The sequence below is a fragment of the Enhydra lutris genome, unplaced genomic scaffold (genome assembly GCF_002288905.1).
Source record: "Enhydra lutris kenyoni isolate GAN:26980312 unplaced genomic scaffold, ASM228890v2 scaffoldscaffold11, whole genome shotgun sequence".
In the NCBI taxonomy this organism is placed as follows: Eukaryota; Metazoa; Chordata; class Mammalia; order Carnivora; family Mustelidae; genus Enhydra; species Enhydra lutris.
In genome coordinates, this window is record NW_019154095.1 from 28,249,599 (window position 1) to 28,270,941 (window position 21,343).

The following is a 21,343-nucleotide window of genomic DNA, read 5'->3' on the forward strand; positions in this document are numbered from 1 at the left end:
GTCACGTATGGAGGACTGAAGCACTATATTGTACACCTGAAACTAATATAACAGAGTATGTCAATCTAGAACTTAAAATTTAAAAAAAAAATTAAAAAAATATGTTTAGAGAGGGAGGAAGGTGGAGCAGGGGGAGGAGGAGAGAGAGAATCTTAAGTAGGCTCCACACCCAGCATGAAGCCCTATGTGGGGCTCAATCTTACAATCCTGAGCTCATGACGTGAGCCAAAATCAGATGCTTAACTGGCTGAGCCAATCAGGCACTCTTTCTTTTTTGTTGTCACCTGCATTCCCTGTGACTAACTTTCTGGAGGCAGTTAGATTTTTTTCGTTGTTACATCTATTCTGCTTTTCTTGTTATTACTACTAGTTTTGCCCTCAACTTGTTTCCTAAATATTCAGCTTGTGCTATGCTTTTGTTTTTAATCTTTTATTTCACATCATAGTGAGTTGTTTTATAATGTGGGCACATCTGGGTAATTTCTTTCTGTTCCTCAGGGTAAGACTTGTTTTCATTTTGGGTTGTCTATTTCCCAAACTATGTTCCTTCCTCACTTTCTGTTACTTGCTTGCCATGCTGTTCTCACTTTGTTGCTGAGCTAACAGTCTAAGCCTTCTACTTACTCCAACACACTGTGCAGCATTTATTTTTTATTTATTTTTATTATTAACATATAATGTATTATTTGCTTCAGGGGTATAGGTCTGTGAATCATCAGACTTACACAATTCACAGCACTCACCATAGCACATACCCTTCCCAATGTCCATCACCCAGCCACCCTATCCCTCCCATCTTCCCCTCAGCAATCCTCAGTTTGTTTCGTGAGATTAAGAGTCTCTTATAGTTTGTCTTCCTCCCCGGTCCCATCTTGTTTCATTTTTTCCCTCCCTATCCCTCATGACCCCTGCCCTGCCTCTCAAATTCCTCATATCAGGAGAGATCATATGATAACTCTTTCTCTGATTGACTTATTTCACTTAGCATAATATCCTCTAGTTCAATCCACGTTGTTGCAAATGGCAAGATTTTGGTTTTTTGATGGCTGCATAGTATTCCACTGCATTCTTTGTCCATTCATCTGTTGATGGACATCTGGGTTCTTTCCATAGTTTGGCTATTGTGGACATTGCTGCTATAAACATTCAGGTGCACATGCCTCTCTGGATCACTACATTTGTATCTTTAGGGTAAATACCCAGTAGTGCAATTGCTGGGTTGTAGGGCAGCTCTATTTTCCACTTTTTGAGGAACCTCCATGCTGTTTTCCAGAGTGGCTGCACCAGCCTGCATTCCCACCAACAGTGAAGGAGGGTTCCCCTTTCTCGGCATCCTCGCCAACACCTGTTGTTTCCTGACTTGTTAATTTTAGCCATTCTGACTGGTGTGAGGTAGTATCTCACTGTGGTTTTGATTTGTATTTCCCTGATGCTGAGTGATGTTGAACACTTTTTTGTGTCTGTTGGCCATTTCGATGTCTTCTTTGCAGAAATGTCTATTCTTATCTGCTGCCCAGTTCTTGATTGGATTATTTGTTCTTTTGGGTGTTGATTTTGATAAGTGCATTATAGATTTTGGATACTAGCCCTTTATCTGATACATTATTTGCAAATATCTTTTCCCATTCTGTCAGTTCTTTTGGTTTTCTTGGCTGTTTCCATTGTGTGCAGCATTTATTAACTCCCACTCTACCACATGTGAGACTGGTTTGTTTTCTGCCAATGAACCACAGGTTTAAAGTCAAGATAGTTAATTTCAATTCTCTTTGTAGACAAGGGAGAGAGTGAGAGGGCCCACAAGGGGGAGTGTGGGGTCTAGAATGCCTATTCATTTCTGAGGATTTTTATGGTTCACTCCATTCCCAGAGGGGAATACTCTGAGACCCTGGACATGTTCCCCAATCAACGTGTTGTCTTAGTTTGGGCAGCCTTGATGCATTCAATTTTGTCCCTATCACTCCCTATTCCTTTCCAACAGCCATTCCCACCACTTCTCAGACAAAAGAGAAACGAGTTCAAGGTCCCACTTTAACTGTCTCCATTCAGAAATACTGGGATATCAAAGAAAATCCTCTGGGTTTTGCTGGCTCACCCACATGGCTTGGAATGGCAGGGTGTAGTGAGGAATAGTACCTCACTGTGTCACTCAGTGATCACAGCCCTGCTGTGCCTCTTTTCAGTTACTGATTATTTCCTGTCCTTTAACTTTTTTCTGTTTGTTGTTCGTATCATTATTAATAGTCAGAAAAAACAAGAGGTAATTATCCATTTTCCTTGCTGTTGGCCAGGCCACATCTGGAGTAACCTGATGCATTAGGTGGTGAATAAAGGACGAGGACTACAAAAATATGCTTCCTTTCCATTCACGAGATTGGCAAAAATGACATTTACCCATTGTTACCCCCCCCCCTTTTTTTTTTAAAGCAAGGCTATTCTCAAATCCTCTGTGAGGATGCACATTTATACATCTTCTTTGGAAAGCAACTGACAGTAGCTAACAAAATGTAAAGTGATCTGAGGCAAAGACTGCCTAACCTCAATATCTACTCTCCTCTTTCTTCTCCATAATTAATCTAATTGTAGCCAAGGCAGACATGCTCCCAGCTCAAAGACTGCACTTTCCAGCTGCCTTAGTTCGGGCTGCTATAACAAGGATCATAGACTAGGTGGCTTTCAACAACAGAAAAACAGAAACTGCTCCCTCACAGTTCTGAAGGTTGTGAAGTCCAAAATCAAAGTGCCAGCTGACTTGATTCCTGGTGAGGACCCTTACCCTGTTTTGCAGAAGCATGCCTTCTGCACCTCACACAGTAGTGTGTGAGAGACATCATCTCTTTAGTGTCTCTTCTGATAAGGGCACCAATCCCACTCATGCGAGCTTTACCAAACTACCTCTCAAAGGCCCCACCTTCAGATACCATTTTGGTAATTAGGTTCATATACAAATTCTGGGAGGATACAAATAGCCCCTAGCACCAGCCTCTCATGCAGCTACAAATGGCCACGAGACTTAAGCTCTGGTCGGTGAGACGTAAGGAGTGTTATGTAGCAACTGGAAAGTTTCCTTAAGGAGGGGACATGCCCTTCAACATTCTCCACTCTGTTTCCTGGAATGTTTATGTGACGATGGCTGCAACTCCAGAAGCCACGGGAGACCATAAGAACAAGAACTGCTCCCTAGCAACAGCAGAACAGAGTGCTGGACGATGTGGCAGACTGAAAAATCACCCACAAAGATATATTCACATCCTAATCACCAAAACCTGTGAATACGACCTTATATGAAAAAGATGTGATTAAGGATTTTGACATGAGCAGCTCATCCTACATTATCCTGACAGGCCTAAATGAGGCAGAGGGAGTTTTGAGAGAGAGACACACACACACATATCCACAGGAAGACAGAGATAGAATGAAGCAATGTGGCCATGGAATGCCAGCAGCCACAAGAAGCTTAAGAGGCAAGGGACAGATTGTCTCCAAGTTTCCAGAGGGTATGTGGCCCTGCTGACACCTTCCTTGATCTTGGACTTCTAGCCTCCACAGCTGTGAGAAAAATAGACTTCTGCTATTTTAAGGCAGCCAGTTTGTAGTAATTTGTTGCAGCAACCACAGAAAAATCACACACCAAGTGTCTGATTTCCTAGCAACTTTGTAGAGCTACAGTATCACCCTTGGAGTGCTTATTTCTGGATCTGCCTATACATTAAGAAAAATATAAAAACTGCTACTTTGGTTAAGCCCTTACTTTAGGTTTTCTTTTATATGTATGAAACCTAATGCAGATATCCGAATAAAGAGCATTTGATATATAAATGAAAAACCAAGTCATAAAACTACTACATGATCACCTGTTAAAGAAAACTGTCTAGGAGCTCCACTCTAAGAAGGTGCTCTAATTTTTAAGTAGGTTATGTTCTCCAAATAGCTGGTTTAAGTCATAGGGGCAAAATACTTATAGCAAAGTCAGCCAAGTCCAGTGAAACCACTAATGCATCAGGGGTAAAGAAGAAAGTCCTTAAGGAGTTTACGAAAACCAAATCCCAAAGTCAACAGGATTCTAGTAAAATAGCTGAAGATTGAGAAAATAATCAGCAGAAGTCTCTCAAAAGCAACATAACCTCCTGCAATGGAACTATCAGCTGGAAAAAAGTCCATGGCAACAAGTTTAAAATGAGAAAATCACTGTCATTTACTTAGCAAGCAACAAGTAATTTGTTTTTCAAGTTAAACAAGAGTGAGTAACCAAAATTTTGCATAAAGAGTTTAAAGAGAATCCTTAAGTCAGAACATTAAGAATTTAACAAGCTAATCATATGTAAAAATCCATTAAAGGAAACATTACAAAAAACAAAGTAAAAATTATTTAACATATAGTACCCTATATGGGACAGCATTCATCAGGCTGATAAACCATTCGCTTTGATATACACCATACATACACAGCAATCACCTGACACATCAAAATATTCCTGAATGTTATGTTTATGTGTACATGCAACAAACATTTGCAAAGTGTCTGTTGTAGGCCGGGCACCAGAGATAAAAAGAGGAACAGCTAAACTCTCTAGCCATCAACAGGCTAGCTTAGACAGTCTCAACCAAACAAAATAAAAATTTCTGGGAGCGCCTGAGTGGCTCTGTTGGTTAAGTGCCTGCGTTCGGCTCAGGTCATGATCCTGGGATCCTAACATCTAGCCCCGAGTCAGGCTCCCTGGATCCTGCTTCTCCCTCTCCTCCCTGCTCATGCTGTCTCTCAAATAAATAATAAAATCTTTTTAGAAAAAAAAAATTCTGGGATGCCTGGGTGGCTCAGTCGGTTAAGCAGCTGCCTTCGGCTCAGATCATGATCCCAGAGTCCCTGGGATCGAATCCAGCATTGGGCTCCTTGCTTAGCAGGTAGCCTGGTTCTCTCTCTACCTCTGCCTGCCACTCTGCCTGCTTGTGCTCTCTCTGACAAATAAATAAATAAAATCTTAAAAAAAATTCTCTATACAAAAAGAGACAAAGGAGAATCCTGGGAAAATATTTAGAGCACACAAGATAACAGAAACATACTGACATCTATTATCTGAAGATATCTGTAGAATATAGTATGTCTAAAAAAATCTGCCTAACTGGCAGTCAATGTTAATAGTGAAGACACATTTTTGAGAAACCCTAAGAAACTATGTGAATATTTGGGAATATAAAGCTCTAAATTAGCCATCTTTGTTTCAATTGTTAAATGAAGATGGCCTGTAATTATTTTTATACTAACTGACTTAAAATGTAATTTAAAGTTTTATTTTCTGGGCACCTGGGTGGCTCAGTCAATTAAGCGTCTGCATTCTGCTCAGGTCATGACCTCAGGGTCCTAGGATGGAGCCCCACAAAGGGCGCTCTGCTCAGCGGGGAGTCTGCTTCTCCCTCTCATTCTCCCTCATTCTCCCTCTGTGCTCTCTCTCAAATAAATAAATCCTTTAAAAAAGTTGTATTTTCCTGTATTATAACATCAAAAAGTTATTTTTAAGTCTGGGTAAGGAGATATTTATAATACTGATGGTTTTAATAGTTCCAAGACTTGTAATATTGAGACTGAAGAAACTTTATTCTTTTGAAATTTTAATTGCCAATAAAGTAAGTATCAATAATACATCCTACATAAAGAAAAGCTCTTTTCAGTCCTTAAATTTTAAGAGTATAAAGGTGTCAGGAGACTAAAAAGCTTAAGAATTTCTATGTTAATGCCTTTGTTCTGTTGACCTACATGTAAGATAACAGAGATCATGTAAAGGGTAAGCAGGTTCACATTGCTACAAAGCCATGTATCCTATTCACATCAACTTGTTTTCAGTGACTATTAGTGTCCTATTACAGTAATCCAAGGTACTGATGTTAGAATATGTAAAACAAATCACAACGAAGGTTCGCATACATGTTGTAAAAATCATGAAGTCTTTATCTCCAGATTCGTCTATGTCAGTTGGATGCACCTAGCCCAGACTTTTAATTTGAAGTGACTCTATGCAGTAGGGACAATGGCAAGTTCTATTCCAAAAGAGCTGTTCTCTACAGCATTCTAAAACCTTTCTAAGGTGTGATTTTGACTCCATGTGCTTTAATTTCCGTGTAATTTCCAACCTGGGTTCTCCAGCTTCCCTTCTGATTCTAGGGTACCAAATATTCTTCTGTTTCTGCTTAAATTAGCCTGGTAGATCTTTCCAAGAGTTATGAACAATGTAGCTCATGTTTTTACTTCTCTTTGCCTACGGTTTCATTAGAATGAGATTACATGTACAGAAATCTTCCAGGAAATAGGGACTCTCCCCCGGTTCAAATCTAACTGTGTAGCCTTAAGACTTACATACTTTTGGGACGCCTGGGTGGCTCAGTTGGTTGAGCAGCTGCCTTCGGCTCAGGTCATGATCCCAGCGTCCTGGGATCGAGTCCCACATCGGGCTCCTTGCTCAGCAGGGAGCCTGCTTCTCCCTCTGCCTCTGCCTGCCATTCTGTCTGCCTGTGCTTGCTCTCTCTCCCTCTCTCTCTCTGACAAAAAAAAAAAAAAAAAAAAAAAAAAAAAAAAAAGACTTACATACTTTTTACTTTCTTCATGTAGACAAGGTATCTATTGGTCTGTAATTCTAGAACAGGCAGTACTGGGGTGCCTGGCTGGCTCAGTTGGAGGAGCATGTGACTCCTGATCTTTGGGGTTGTGAGTCTGAGCCCAACAGTGGGTGTAGAGATTACTCAAATAAAAAACTTAAAAAAATACGCAGTCTTACTTCCACAATATAATCTGGAAATAGCTATTCTTTTCCAAACTGAAATTCTTTAAGGGTTGATATTTAGCTGTGTGGCAAATATGCTATTTTACTTAACATTATATTACTAAAACTATCCTTTTCGGTGGGGAAGGCAGAGCAGACAAACTGCAGGCTCTGAGAAGCCTGGAGGTAGGCATCCCTGGGTACATCTTCTCAAGGACCATCAGGGTAGCACTCCTTCCATCTTTCCATCTACCTTCTTTTGACTCTCGGTAAACTTAATTGCCAACTCATGGTCAGAAGAGGGTGGTGCATCTCTAGTCACTGTTTCTGGTACCCTATTTCAGCAAGAAGACAGAAAGGACAAAAGACCAAAGAGTACATGCTAGCCTAGTCCATCCATCTTCTAAAACTTTCCCAGAAGTCTCACTCAGCCACTCCTGTTACATTTCACTAGCCAGCTGAGACTTGCTCCCTGCTGCCCTAATGCATCATTGGCATGTGACTAGAATGAGGGTAGAGTGACTGCAAGGTGGAATTCCTATTACAACTGAAGGAAATTTTAAATTATTAGTTATCTAATACAGAGTCTGAGAAACAGCTCAAAAATGTTTAAAATCACAAATGAAACAACTTTTCAATTAGCAATAATCGCGCCTCGGATAAACCTCATTGGCTATGATACTGCCACTGCGCAAAGCTGACCAAGTTTAATCCATAAGATAGCTTCCCAATTTGGTCAGGAAAAAAAAAATCTACTGAATAGCACAAATCAGTAGAAGGTTCAATTGGAGCTAATGTCGTCTATTTATTACTATTATTATTTTTTAAATTAACACTCAGCTGACGGTTCCAACTCTAAAAAGAGATTCTGCTTCATATGAGATCCTTATCATTTACTTTAAATATAAAAATGAAAAGCACCAAAATACAAATATTCTCCAATTCAATTTTTCTTTTAAGGATATATGATTATCTTAAACCAGCACAGATTTTACAAAACCACATGGATGGGTTAAAACAAGATATAGAGGGGCGCCTGGGTGGCTCAGTCGGTTAAGCATCTGCCTTTGGGTCAGGTCATGATCCCAGGGTCCTGGGATTGAGCCCCGCATGGGGCGTCCTGCTCAGCGGGAAGCTTGCTTCTCCCTCTCCAAGTCTCACTGCTTGTGTTCCCTCTCTCACTGTGTCTCTCTCTGTCAAATAAATAAAATCTTAAAACAAAACAAAACAGGATATAGAACATGTATATGTTTCATAGTAATACTCTCTGGGCTTCTAACTACATAGTAGTGAAGAAAGTACTTCTCAGGCATTGCGATATCCACCCCACCCCCCAAATTTCTATCTCTACTGTACAGATCCCCTGTTGTTTTGAAACATTTGATTTTTAACTCGCACCCTTTCTTCATATTCCTAGCTCACCAAGTGATCATATTATTTTAAGATCACTTTGGCTTGCCTTCAGGGAAATTATGTGTTAGGATGGCAGAAGTATATAGTTCATCTAATATTTAAAATTCTTAATATGAAACCCTTTGTGTGTCAGGGGCCCCCTAAAACATCCCCAGGTTTGGTGGTGATTTGCAAAGACCAACAGAACTCAATATAGAATCATACTTATGGTTATTAATTTTTACAACATAAGGATACAAAGTAATATCAGCAAAAGGAAAAGGCATAGGGAAGCAAAGTCCTGAGTATATCAGGGGCAAGCTTCCAAGAGTCCTCTCCCCTGGGTTGGGGTGGGGGGGGCGCCTCAGAGTACAATGAATGCCTTCGGCAATGAGTTCTGACCAGAGTGTGAAATGCTGTCTACCATGGAAATGTCTACTCATTAGAGACTCAGTGCTCAGGAACTGTAATTGGGAGCCGGTAACACAGGTACTCTCTGCCTAGTATTTACCAGAGGAAAGCATGTGCTCAGCAGAAATCATACCGTTTGTGTAACAGTTTAGGCACACTGAGTCATTCTTAAGAGGGGATGGTGGGAACCTTCCCCAAATTCATGTTTCCCAGACACTGTCCAAGGGTGACCTTGAAATGAGGCCTTTCTACAGATAGTGGTCTCAGGACTGCTATGTCAACTCTTTTCTAAACACCTTGTGATCCTATATGTAATGGCCACGAGTGATTTTTAATGTTACTTAGCACCAAAACTTTAATTATCTCTAGGATATAAGACCAAGTTTAAACCTGTACAGTGAATGACTGTGGGCATGGTAAATGCGTGGCAGGACGCTGTTACTGTTGCACGCAATGCTGTATATGTATCCATTCAAATTTGTTGCCTTCCTCATCCATTTAAGACATATTCTTTCTTGCTGCTATGAACCAAAGCTATCTTAGGAAGAGAACTGAGAAAACAACAATTTGGGAATGACATTCACATAAAATAGGATAAACGAACTATATTCCCTTCTACCCATGTTTTAGGAACGCAGAATATGTAAATGTACTAAGATTTCTTTTAACAGGTGACGTTCTATTTTTGTGCTGGTGCCCATCGCCAGAGCCATAATAATGAAAAGCAACTGAATTTGGTTTTGGCAGAGTCAGCACGCAAATTTTCTTTCCCCTCTATTTATACATAAATAATCGGCTCTAAATATAAAGTATCTAAAATATTTTATAGGTAAAATATTTAAAAAAAAATTTTAAAAAATATTACAGGTAAATTCATCTGAGGAAAGCCACAGAACAGACTGATCTGTGAAACAAGTAAGATTAAATGAAGTTAAAAATCCTACAGACCGGGGCGCCTGGGTGGCTCAGTGGGTTAAAGCCTCTGCCTTCGGCTCAGGTCATGATCCCAGGGTCCTGGGATCGAGCCCCGCATCGGGCTCTCTGCTCAGCAGGAAGCCTTCTTCTCCCTCTCTCTCTCTCTGCCTGCCTCTCTGCCTACTTGTGATCTCTGTCAAATAAATAAAATCTTAAAAAAAAAAATCCTACAGACCTAAGTTAATATAAGTAGGGTGCCTTTCTTCCTATAGTTAAAGGTGTTTCCATAAATGATATTCGATCTTTTTTAAAATTTTTAAAATTCAAGTACAGTTAACACAGCACTATATTAGTTTCACGTGTACAACAGAATGACTCAACAATTCTATACATCTGTGTTTAAGGTATTCGTAATCCCCTTTATCTATTTCATCCTGCCCCCATGCGCCCCCCCCCCCCCAGCCCTCGAGTAACCACCAACTTGTTCTCTGTATTTAAGAGTCTGGTTTTTCATCTCATTTTTTTCTTTGTTCATTTGTCTTGTTTTTGAAATTCCACTTATAAGTGAAATCATATGGTATTTGTTTTCTCTATTTCACTCAGCATTTTACCTTCTAGGGCCATTCATGTTATTGCAAATGGCAAGATTTCTTTCTTTTTTATGGCTGAGTAATATCCCACTATGTATGTACCACATCTTCTTTATCCATTCATCTATCACTGGCCACTGCAGCTGCTTCCATTTTAATAATGCTACAATAAATAAAAGGGTGCACAGATCTTGTTTAAGTTGTGTTTGTTTTTTTTGGGTAAATACTCAGTAGTAGAATTACTGGATCACATGATAATTCTATTCTTAATTTTTGAGGAAACTCAAAACTCACCACAGTTTTCCACACGGGTTGCATCAATTTACATTCTCACCAATGGTGCACAAAGGTTCCTTATCTCTACATACTTGCCAACACTTGCTATTTCTTGTGTTTTTGACTTTAGCCATACAGTTACAAGGTTCTTCCATAAATAATAAATGGACAGCTGTTTTTTTTTTTTTTTTTTTTTTTTTAATGCAAGGAAGCAAACCTTTCCTTTCAGTTCAGCAACAGTCAAGTGTCTGTGTACAAAGCAATTTCAAGCCTGGAAACATACATAAGAATAAATCATACTCTGTTGAAAGAAAAAAAAGAATGAGGTACATGCATGCACGTAAGTCAAAATCTATTACTCAGGGAAAAGTTTTAGAATGTTATACCAATGATCTCATTTTAATAAAAAGAATATACCAAAAATACCCCGTTCCCCAACACATGTTTTTTGCACATCAGGAACAAGGAGTGAAAAAACTATGTTTGTCTCTGTGGTAGGAGGGCCGTGGATGGGGAAGGTGGGTGCAACACTGAAGAGCATTTGTGTTCTTTCCCCTACATTTATAAATGTTCAAATTTTTAAAAGTATATTACTTTTTAAAAAATTTTTTTTAAAGATTTTATCTATTTATTTGACAGAGAGAGATCACAAGTAGGCAGAGAGGCAGGCAGAGAGGCAGGCAGAGAGAGAGGAGGAAGTAGGTTCCCTGCTAAGCAGAGAGCCCAATGCGGGGCTTGATCCCAGGACCCTGAGATCATGACCTGAGCTGAAGGCAGAGGCTTTAACCCACTGAGCCACCCAGGGGCCCCTAAAAGTATATTACTTTTTAAATCTGAAAAAAATAATTTTAAACTTAAAAAAAAAATCCAGATGGCAGTAACTTAATTATAAAAACAATCACAGAGCTATATCCATATAATGGAATTTTATTCAGCCATAAAAAGGAATGAAGTACTGATATATGCTACAACATAGAAGAATCTTAACATTTTATGCCAAGTGAAAGAAGCCAGAGAAGAAAGACTATATATTGTGTGATTTCATTTATATAAAATGTCTAGAATAGCCAAATCTATAAAGAAAGCAGATTAGTGGTTGCCAAGGCATGAGGGAGGGGAGAATGGAGAGTGACTGCTAATAGGCAGGGTTTCTTTCCCAGGGTGATGAAAATGTGTGAAATACTGTTGTAGCCCAATGCAGTTAGAACAAAATTATTTAGTGGATTTGAATCTTACCCAATCATTTCTCTTTAACATAGGCAGTTCTCACTTTGTCTTAGTTTCCATATGCACGAATTTCAGTCACCAAGATTTAGTTAAATTGGGCCCCCAACAACATGGTTCAAATTTAAGTCACCACTGTATATTTATTGTAATTAAAAATTTTGCTGACATACAAATCACTACATAAACAAAAAATGCAGCATCATGATCAACAGCCAATCAATTTTTTTTTAAAGATTTTATTTATTTATTTGTCAGAGACACAGCAAGAAGGGAACACAAGCAGTGGGAGTGGAAGAGGGAGAAGCAGGCTTCCTGCCAAGCAGGGAGCCTGATGTGGGGCTCCATCCCAGGACCCTGGGATCGTGCCCTGAGCTGAAGGCAGACGTTTAACAACTCAGGCACCCCTGAAATAATTTCTTTCAAAATCTTTTAGGGATGGGTCATAGCACATTTGTTATTAGTTTATACCCAGACAGCAAAGTGTTATAGCTGTGTTGCCCCCTTACCTTTTAGCAATAAACTCATGTGACGTTTTTACAAAAATGGATACTCAAAAGAGGGATTTGGTCAACAATGATGAAACTGTAGCAAAGAAATGGAAAAGTGGTAAAACTGGAAATGAAATTCAAATAACAAATATACAGAAGAAATGGCTGACTGTGGGATGTGGATACTGCTGCCCCTGGAGAGACTCTAGATATGCAGCCAGGAAATAAACAGACTAAGTGATATAAATAAATACGGAAATTTATTGACATATACAAGGAAAGTGGTTGTAGGGAAAAGAATGAACATATCCCAGAAGAAGTGACACTGGCAAAAATCTCAGTAAAGAAGCTCTTAGAGACATCTTGCAACACTGGAAGCACAAAGGAGAAATCGGATGTTGGAAGCTGATCCAAACTTAAGAAAAAAGGTAAATCAGAATCTTAGCATATTCCTCAAAGTAGCATTTCTCAAAATGCAGTCTGGAATTTCTAGATAACAAGACTTGTGATATCTTTAAAAATGTAGATTTTTGAAACTGCCAAGCCTTAATCAGTCTCTGGGATGGAATTAAGGAACCTGAACTTTTTCTTTTCTTTTTCTTTTTTAAAGATTTTTATTTATTTATTTGGCAGACAGAGCTCACAAGCAGGCAGAGAGAGGGAGGAAGCAGGCTCCCCGCTGAGCGAGCCCAATGTAGGGCTCGATCCCAGGATCCTGAGACCATGACCTGAGCCGAAGCCAGAGGCTTTAACCCACTGAGCCACCCAGGTGCCCCAGGAACCTGAACTTTTTATTTCCTTTCCAAGTGATGTTTACGCACACACAAAGCTTAAGGAAAAGTTGGAAATTTTGACTACACAAAAATGCTAAAATATCCAGTAGAAAATTTTTTAAAAGGGAAAGAGTATTTTAAACATTAAATGGCTAACTTTCTGCATTTTCAAAGAGTTTACAGAATCAAGAAAATGTTATGAAATTACAACAAAGAATACACAACTTAATTAGCAGGAAAATATTCTCATATCCTACACACTATGATTCTGATAAATCTACCCAATGTTTTCTTCATTTATTTTGGCATTATTTTTCACTTATTTATTAACTGTCTTGTCACCTAAAATTTGTTACGGAGTAAAAATTTGTGCAGTTAAGAACCTTACCCACAGAGTGGTCTGGCATCTGCTCTTGCCTACTGGGAGGTGACTGCCAGGCCCCAGAAAGTCCTGCTTCATGTGAGTATCTTTGCCTGAGGGCTCTGACCACTGGATAGTCTAACAAGGTGATTTATGATGAGAGCTTTGGGTGGCTCAGTGTCTGTTCTGCCTCTGAAGGAACTAGAGATTGAAGGTATCAGGCCCTCCTGAACTCTGCCCTACGTGTCTCTCCCCTTGGCTGATTTTAATCTGTTATTCTTTCTACAATCACGAGTATAACAGCTTTCAGTGAGTTCTGTGAGGGCTTCCTGTGAATTACTGAACTTGGGAGAGCAGTCTGGAAACCCACTGAACATGCAATTGGTGTCACAACTGAGAGCAGTCCTGGGAACTGTGCCTTCTAATTCCTGCAATACCGTTTCAGATCACGAAAGTAAACCACCTTTACAAGTAATCTGCAACACTTCCCCGGCCACTCTATTAAAAGAGCCTCCTAAATTCAAGCCCTTCACTCTCCCCTATCCTCTGCTTTTTCTTCCTACCAAGAATCACTGTCTGGCACTCTATTAAGTCTGTTTATCATCTGTCTCCTCTTCTGTTCACAGCTGAATTTCTGGCACTTTGAACAGCATCTGGCACACAGGAGTACAACTAAAATTCGCTGAATTCATGGTGCAAAAACACAATGACAGCATTTATTCGGTCACTCTTTTCTTTTTTTTCCCTCATTTCCCACAGAACAAGTGCCTCTCTTGCTACCAAAGCAAAGGCAAGACCGCACTGAGCCAATTCTCCTTATTCAGGAATAAATATCACATGGGAAATCTATCAAAGGTAGAAGAAACTTTGTAACTACTTTCCTCTCTATGAAATGGAAAGAGCAAAATTAAAGGATAGCCTACACACTATCTTGGCACATTAAAAAAAAAAAAATCACATGCTGGGGCGCCTGGGTGGCTCAGGAGGTTAAAGCCTCTGCCTTCGGCTCAGGTCATGATCCCAGAGTCCTGGGATTGAGCCCTACATCGGACTCTCTGCTCTGCGGGGAGCCTGCTTCCCCCCCCCCCCCCCCCCCCCCCGCCTCCCTCTCTGCCTACTTATGATCTCTGTCTATCAAATAAATAAATAAAATCTTAAAAAAAAATCACATGCTAAAAAGTCACTTCAAACAAAGTTTCACAGAAGAATGCATGAGTGAGGGGCGCCTGGGTGGCTCGGTTGAGCGTCCAACTCTTGGTTTCTGCTCTAGTTATGATCTTAGGATGGTGAGATCAAGTCCTACATGGGGGTCCACAACCAGCAAGAAGTTTGAGATTCTCTTTCTCCCTCTGCCCCCTGTCCCCATGCTTTATTTCTAAATATAAAAAAATAAAATCTTAAAAAAGAAAAAGACTGAATTGGTCAAGACAGTCTCACCTTCCCATCCCATTCTCAAAATAAGATGACTGTCCTTGTATAAAACATTATTTAGCAGATCTTCAATGGAATTTTGCACACTTCCATTGTACTATAGCATAGTGCTATCGTAGTACAAGTTAGTTATCTCAGCTTGCACCTCAAGATTACCATTTTTTGGTGCAAAAGTTATTTCAATCAAATGGCAGTTTGCAAGGCACAATAACTGTCCCAGACTACAAGAGACAGCAAACCAATTCTAAGCTTGAGCTTCCCCATTTCCTAGCTTAATATGATTATTAAAGAAATTGAGATTTGAAAAGTAATGTTATAGAAAGTAGAGACAAGATTTAATCATTTGTAAAGGAATACTGCGAAAGAAAATATTTCTTTATGCAAGTTACTTTAAAGAACCAAGATCAGGTTTACATTTAACTTACATTTACATGAAGAATTAGTATAAGGAAATCAGTTCAAAATAACTCAAATTTCCTATTTAATCTAAAGTAAACTCAAATTCTCATACACAATAGATAATCCATTGACTATGATTTTATATGTCTATGATTTTAATGCCATACTTCTTAGACTAAGTTCCGTAAAAAGATATAGTGTATATAGTCTAAAACACAGTGATTGTTTTGGCACTAATTTTATCTTCAAAGTCTGGTATTTGGTTTCCTTTTACCAAAGAAGGATTTCATTCAGGTCTCTCACAGTATATATTCTGAAGAAAAGATGGTGAAGAAAAAATTTCTGCAGGTCTTCAAATTAGAAGACATATGCTACCAAAAAACTACTCCATGTGGGAAAAAAAAAAACAATATATAATGTAGACTCTTCTTTTTATCTACCTACAGATACTGTTTCACACATCATATATAAAGTTGAGAAATGAACTGATTTTTAAAAGTCTGCTCTTGTCATTAACAGTTCATGCTAGTCTAGTTTGCTTCAGTTTCTTTATCTGTCTGCTAAGAGGCTGGCTTAGATACGCGTGGAAAACAAGTGGTTCAGTCAGCAGAATTGGGTTTTAACCTCATATTCCATTGTAATCAGGTCATTTTGTGTTACAATAAGAAAGGAAGCAACTACTTTCTAAATCATTACATTTTAGACTCTGTCAGATGGACCATCAAAGCTCAAGGGAAATTAAAATGAAGTACTAGTTAGGCTTTCTGCCTGTTAAGACCCTAATTTTTAGATACAACCTATCAAAGAAAACAGTAATCCAAGAGATTTTTCCTATACACAAAATCATTTTTACTAGAATCTAATCTTCATTAAGATGGTTTCAGGCATTCAGGAATTTAAGCATGCTATTTCACATTAATGAGGTAACTAATATCCTAATGATATTTCTATCTCAAGGCTGAAGCCACAATCCAGAAAACTATCCATTAGTCTTACATATTATTTATGTATTTATATTCCTACAAAAGCCTCAGAATTTTTCTAAGTAGGTACTTTATAATCATCAGACTAAAGATGTGCGTGCACACAAACAGGCTAAATTTCCTATCTACTTACAGTATCATTACCCAGGTTCTTCAGTATAAAATAAAGTTTATCAGGTAAAAGAACCTAAAAAGTTTCTCTTCCTGCAATGCTACCAAGAGTTAAATATAGTTCTAGTCACACAATGTCCTGAACAGCGCCAGACTGGCTCTCCAGGCACACTATCTTTTAAAATTACTGTACACACTGCTGTTCTAGAAATGAATCACAGAAACAGTTTCTCCATACACATAAGTCAAATTTGCAATTAGCTTCAAAAGCAGGACTGCCTTAATTTAAGAGCTAGTTCTCTCAGAAGATGTGTCTTACTATTTTATGTTAACAATTTTTTTCTGCACAGAAATTAACCTCAAAGGACAGACCATCCATACCTGTATTTTTTGTAGTTCTTCGCCATTTGGCATTAGGATGGATCTTAGTCTTGCCACTACCTTAAAAGAGGGCTTTTATCAGTACCACTTTGGTCTCAATTTCAGCTGACTCCCTCAGTTTTTAAGCAACCCGATTTAGAACAGGAATTTCATTTTGAGGGGAAAAATCACCGCCATATAATGGAACTTCCTATAGAGTAATATTTTCAAGAGACTCCAAAAAATCATGCTATTAAAAACAAAAAACCAACCAATCCAGTCACAAAGAATTAAACAAAAAGAGGATTTGTGTAACTAGGTTTAACATTTTATTTTTCTTTTACATTCTTTCTATATGCCTGCCATTCCTCATTCTCTGGAAAGAAAGAGGAAGTATTAAGGAGAGATGGCAAAGAGTTTAAAGTTACTTCACAAAATTGCTACTAATCCTAGTACTTTGTGCTTCAGGTAACAGGGACCACATGAAATACCGCAACTGTATTTTTCAGGGTTCTACAACCTCTATACATAAAACCTCTTTTGAAGTACATTCTCCATAGAGAAGTCATGTCAACACACCTATTTATTTTGCATCTTTTCCCAAAAGAAAATGAGATGACAGAATCAAAACAAGATAAAATGGCTATTTTTATTTGGCCTTTCCTAAAATAGCTTATTGCTTAGGGGTACTTTACACAGGTATTATTTTAATATTCACAAGCATCCTAGGCTAAGATAGGCAAATAATTACACTTGTCTTACAAAAAAGAAATCAGGTGCAAAGAAACTGGGAGAAGCCAGGGTTTGACTTCAGATAGCAGACGACCGGAGTTTATAATAAGTAAACATTACACTTGTCAGGAAAAATAATGTTAGGGATAGGGATATAAAATGGAACCAAAGACTAAAGTAGGAAGATAGACTATATATGCCACCAAGAAATGCCACAGCAGCTAGAAGACAGTTGTAAAACTAAGCTCTGCTCAAAAGGGTAGCGAGAAAGGAATACTACACTTCTCCATTCCACTGGCAACAAGGGGTGGAGGCCAACATAAATGACTGGGGATTTCTCACTTAAAAATTCATGTTTAGGAGCGCCTGGGTGGTCACTTGATTAAATATCCGACTTGGTATGGTTTAGGTCGTGATCTCGGAGTGGTGGGATGGAGCCCTGCATGGGGTTCTGCGCTGAGTCTCCCCCACTCCAATCCCGAGCTCTCTCAAATAAATAAATCTTTAAAAAAATAAAAATAAAATAAAATTCCATGTTTAGTAGATAAGTACAATGTGGTTTTTTTTTTAAAGTGAGGAACATAACAAGCTTAAATACAGACCTATAAGGTCCTAGTGATTGGTAGTCCAATTTATGTAAGAGCTGAAGTACAAGTAATCTCTCCTGACAATTACAGAAAGCTTCCTCAAGATTTAAGTGTGACTGAGGGGTGGCGGGCTGGCTCAGTCAAGAGCCGCCATCTCACTCTTGATCACAGGGTTATGAGTTTGAACCCCACGTTAGATGTAGAGATTAAATAAAACTTAAAAAAAATCCATAAAAACAAACAAAAAAAGACTTAAGTATGACTGAGTAGCAGTACAATGTTCTTCTCTAGGAATGTATCTTAAAATTATTAGAGAGTCAAAGGGAAAAACCGATTCAACACCAACTTTGTCCAAAACTTCAAGTCTACATCTAACTTTCATAGCAGGGTTAAAAGGTTCAACTAATTTCAAAACTAGGTACTTTAAAACTTAATGTTGACACTAGACCTTGAGAAAGCAATTTAAAATGTAAATTTTAAGACTCACGAAATTACGGGTTATCAAACAAGAAAACCGTCAACTTGAAGCTACAAGTAACGTTCGTTTCAGAAAGGAAAAAAAAACACTATTGGCTTAGCAGTTCTATTTAAGAAATTTTCCTGTGTTAACAAAAAGTTATTCAATATATAAAGATCTTAGGTAACATTACACTTGTTAAAAACACTATCCTATCTTAATATTAGCTATTATTCCTCCATCACTAAATTGCATAATCTTAAAAGTGCCCTATTATTTCCTCCTCCAATGCATTTCTGAGGCGTTCTGACTTCCAAACACAAACTACAAAAAAAGTCTTAAAAATACAAACAAACCCAACCTTAAGAATAAATAACTTTGTTACTCTTCCATACAGCACCTTTCTACAGAAAAATCTGTGAAAATTATTTAGTCCAAACTATAAAAACTGGACGAGAAAAATTCTGGACTTGAAAGAGGAAGAGTGAAATAATTCCAGCGGTTAAGAAAACAATGGATGCAGAATTCAGAAAGTAGTCCAAGATCACCCAATCGAGAACGTCCGTAAGCAGTTAACCACCTGCATATTGTATTACTCTTTCGTATAGAAAAGAACACAACAACCACCAAAACCCCAAAACACTTCCCATATAATAGAAATAGAAAAAACTTTCTGAAACGGGCCATCCTGCACCAAAAACACGTACCCCAGTTATCATTTTAAGTAATCACTGTTATCAAACTTAAGACATACCGTCTCGTTTTTGACAATCAGCATATGCTTCCAAGAGTCAGTACGAAGACTAGTTACCGTCTGTTTAAACCAAAGTCAACCTCTATTTAAAAACCAGTCTGCCATTACACCCACCTCTCTAAAAACAAACGCTTGACACATTCCAAGTTAGTGGCTTTTCCAGGGCCCGATCCACCTGAGAAAACATTAACAAGTTTTGACACTAACACCAGGTTAACTTTCGGTATATTTTCAAACAAGAGACTGCATTATATTAACTTGCCGGCATTCTAAGGCGCCGAGATCGCCAGTCCTCGCGTGAAATGTTAGGGTCAGTAAGCCCCAGGAGAGCGTCGGTGACCCCAATAAAATCTAGGGCGTGGATTCCCGGTGCCACGTCTCCCCTCCCATCTACACCGGTCCCTTAGGCCAGTGAAGTGAGCTTCCGGGGGGGGCCGCAGGGTGGGTCCGGAGGGGAGACAGAGGGGCCCGGGGCGGCCAGCTCAAGCCCGGTCCTGGAATGGCCCGTCCCGCCGCCCAGGTGGGCGTCCCAGCACGGAGACACAGCCCCGCGGGGTCCGGGACCGGCAACACCGGACACAGCGCGGACAGGCCCGGGAGGGGAGGAGTCGCCGGGGCCGCCCCCACCCGGCCTGGCGCTCCCGCATTTCTCCTCTTTTCTCTTACCTTTTCGCACAGCGTCCGCACTTGATTCTCGTTAAGCTGTTTACACTCGTTCAGCTGCTCGACCCACTGGTCCAGCTCCTTGGTGAACGCCTTATCGTCCATGGCGGCCCGATCCCCTAGCCCGCCGCCTCCCTCCCCCCTCCCCGCCCCTTCCCACCCCCGCCCCGGGCGCCGCTCCCCTCTCCCGCGGCCGCCGCGGCCGCCAGCTCCCAGCGGGAGAGGAGGGAGCGGGAGAGCGCGGCTGCGGGCCCCTCGCCCCGCCCAAGGCCAGCAGGCAGCTCCCGGAGCGCGGCCTCGAGGAGACCCTCGCCCGCCCGGCTGCGCGCTCCGGGAGTGGGTGAAGGGCGCGGGGAGGTTGGCGGGAGTGCGGCGCGGGACTTCGACGCAGCACCTGCCGGACGCTAACCACTCGCCGCCGCCGCCTCCCGCCTGCCGGCCTCTCGCGGCTCTCTCGCCCCTTCTCTCGCTCTTTCTCTCCCCTCCCTCTGGGTTTCCGTCATCGCCCGGGCATTTCCGCCGGGAACAGGCGAGCAGGAGGCGCCGCCAGGGTTCGGGACGCGAGGAAGGGTGCAGCGCCCCCGTGTGGCTCGGCGGATAAACGGCCCCGGGGGAGGGCGCGGAGGATGGCTCTATTTTTCCCCCTCCTCCCTTCTCTATCTTCCCTCCCTGTTTGGGGTCCGGACTAACATCTCCTGGTCCTTCCTAAACAGCCTTTTCTCTGGGAACTTAGACCCACCTTAGTCTCCTGCAGTATTATTTCAGCGCTCTGGAGAGGAATTGGCAACATTGTCTCCCCAGAGTCTAGCGCTCTGCAGTAGCAAGCCTTCAATAATATTCTTTGGTGTATAAATGAATTCTTTCTAGCCTTATCTCTGCCACTAACTAGCAGTGAACCCTAACATCTCGAAGCCTCCCTTTCTTTCTTTCTTTCTTTCTTTTTTTTTTTTAAGGTTTTATTTATTGGAGAGAGAGAGAGAGCCTGAGAGTGGAGGTAGTGACAGAGGGAGAAGCAGACCATCTCCCCTCAACCCTGCCTCGGGAGGGGGCGGTGGGAAGCCTGAAGCTGGTTGGAGGCCAGAACCCTGAGATCATGACTCCAGCCGAAGTCCCTTGGCCGACTGAGCCCTCCCAGGTCCCCCTCTTTCATGATATTTCTGTATGATAACAATCTGTGTCCCCTCCAGCTCCAGTGTTCTTTGCTGCATTTTCTGCAGAGCTTACTGAATTCTAATGATTTGCACAGTCAACAAATGTTTATTGAGCAACTGCTAATAAACTGCCGCGTCCCTTGTAGATCAGGTGCTAAACAGCCGTACTGACTCTATAGAAGGCACACACTACTGCAGCTCAACGCAGTGAGAAGGCAGTAGGCAAGCCGTCTGATGTTGGCTTTGCCAACTTCGTAGCTGTGTCCTTGGGCAATCAGCAAATCTCCCCCAGACTCAGATTCCTCGTCTATTAAAAGGGCTTAGTAAGGCTTACCTTTTCGGTAAGAAGAAATATGAATAATGAAGAAATATTTTACAAGTGCCTATCCAATAGGACAGCACGCTTTATGCCTTTGGGCAATAGTTTCAGAAAGTTTTCGAAGGTGGGATTTGAACTGACTTTTGAAACTTCTTCCCAGGGAAAATCTTGAAGTTGACTGAAAAAGAAGAAAAGTTGCAAGGAGGTTTTTTGG

The 21,343-nt window shown here is 40.5% G+C and overlaps 1 protein-coding gene across 1 annotated transcript in view; it reads right to left on the minus strand.

The window, feature by feature from the left end:
* Positions 1–19,801, minus strand: part of LOC111144543 (protein phosphatase 2 catalytic subunit beta) — a 36,068-nt gene extending 16,267 nt beyond the window's left edge. Inside the window, exon 1 of the mRNA XM_022498869.1 lies at positions 19,663–19,801. Coding sequence (XP_022354577.1) covers positions 19,663–19,764 — 102 coding nt within the window. The 5' untranslated portion in view covers positions 19,765–19,801. The remainder of the gene's footprint in view (positions 1–19,662) is intronic.
* Positions 19,802–21,343: the final 1,542 nt, after the last annotated feature.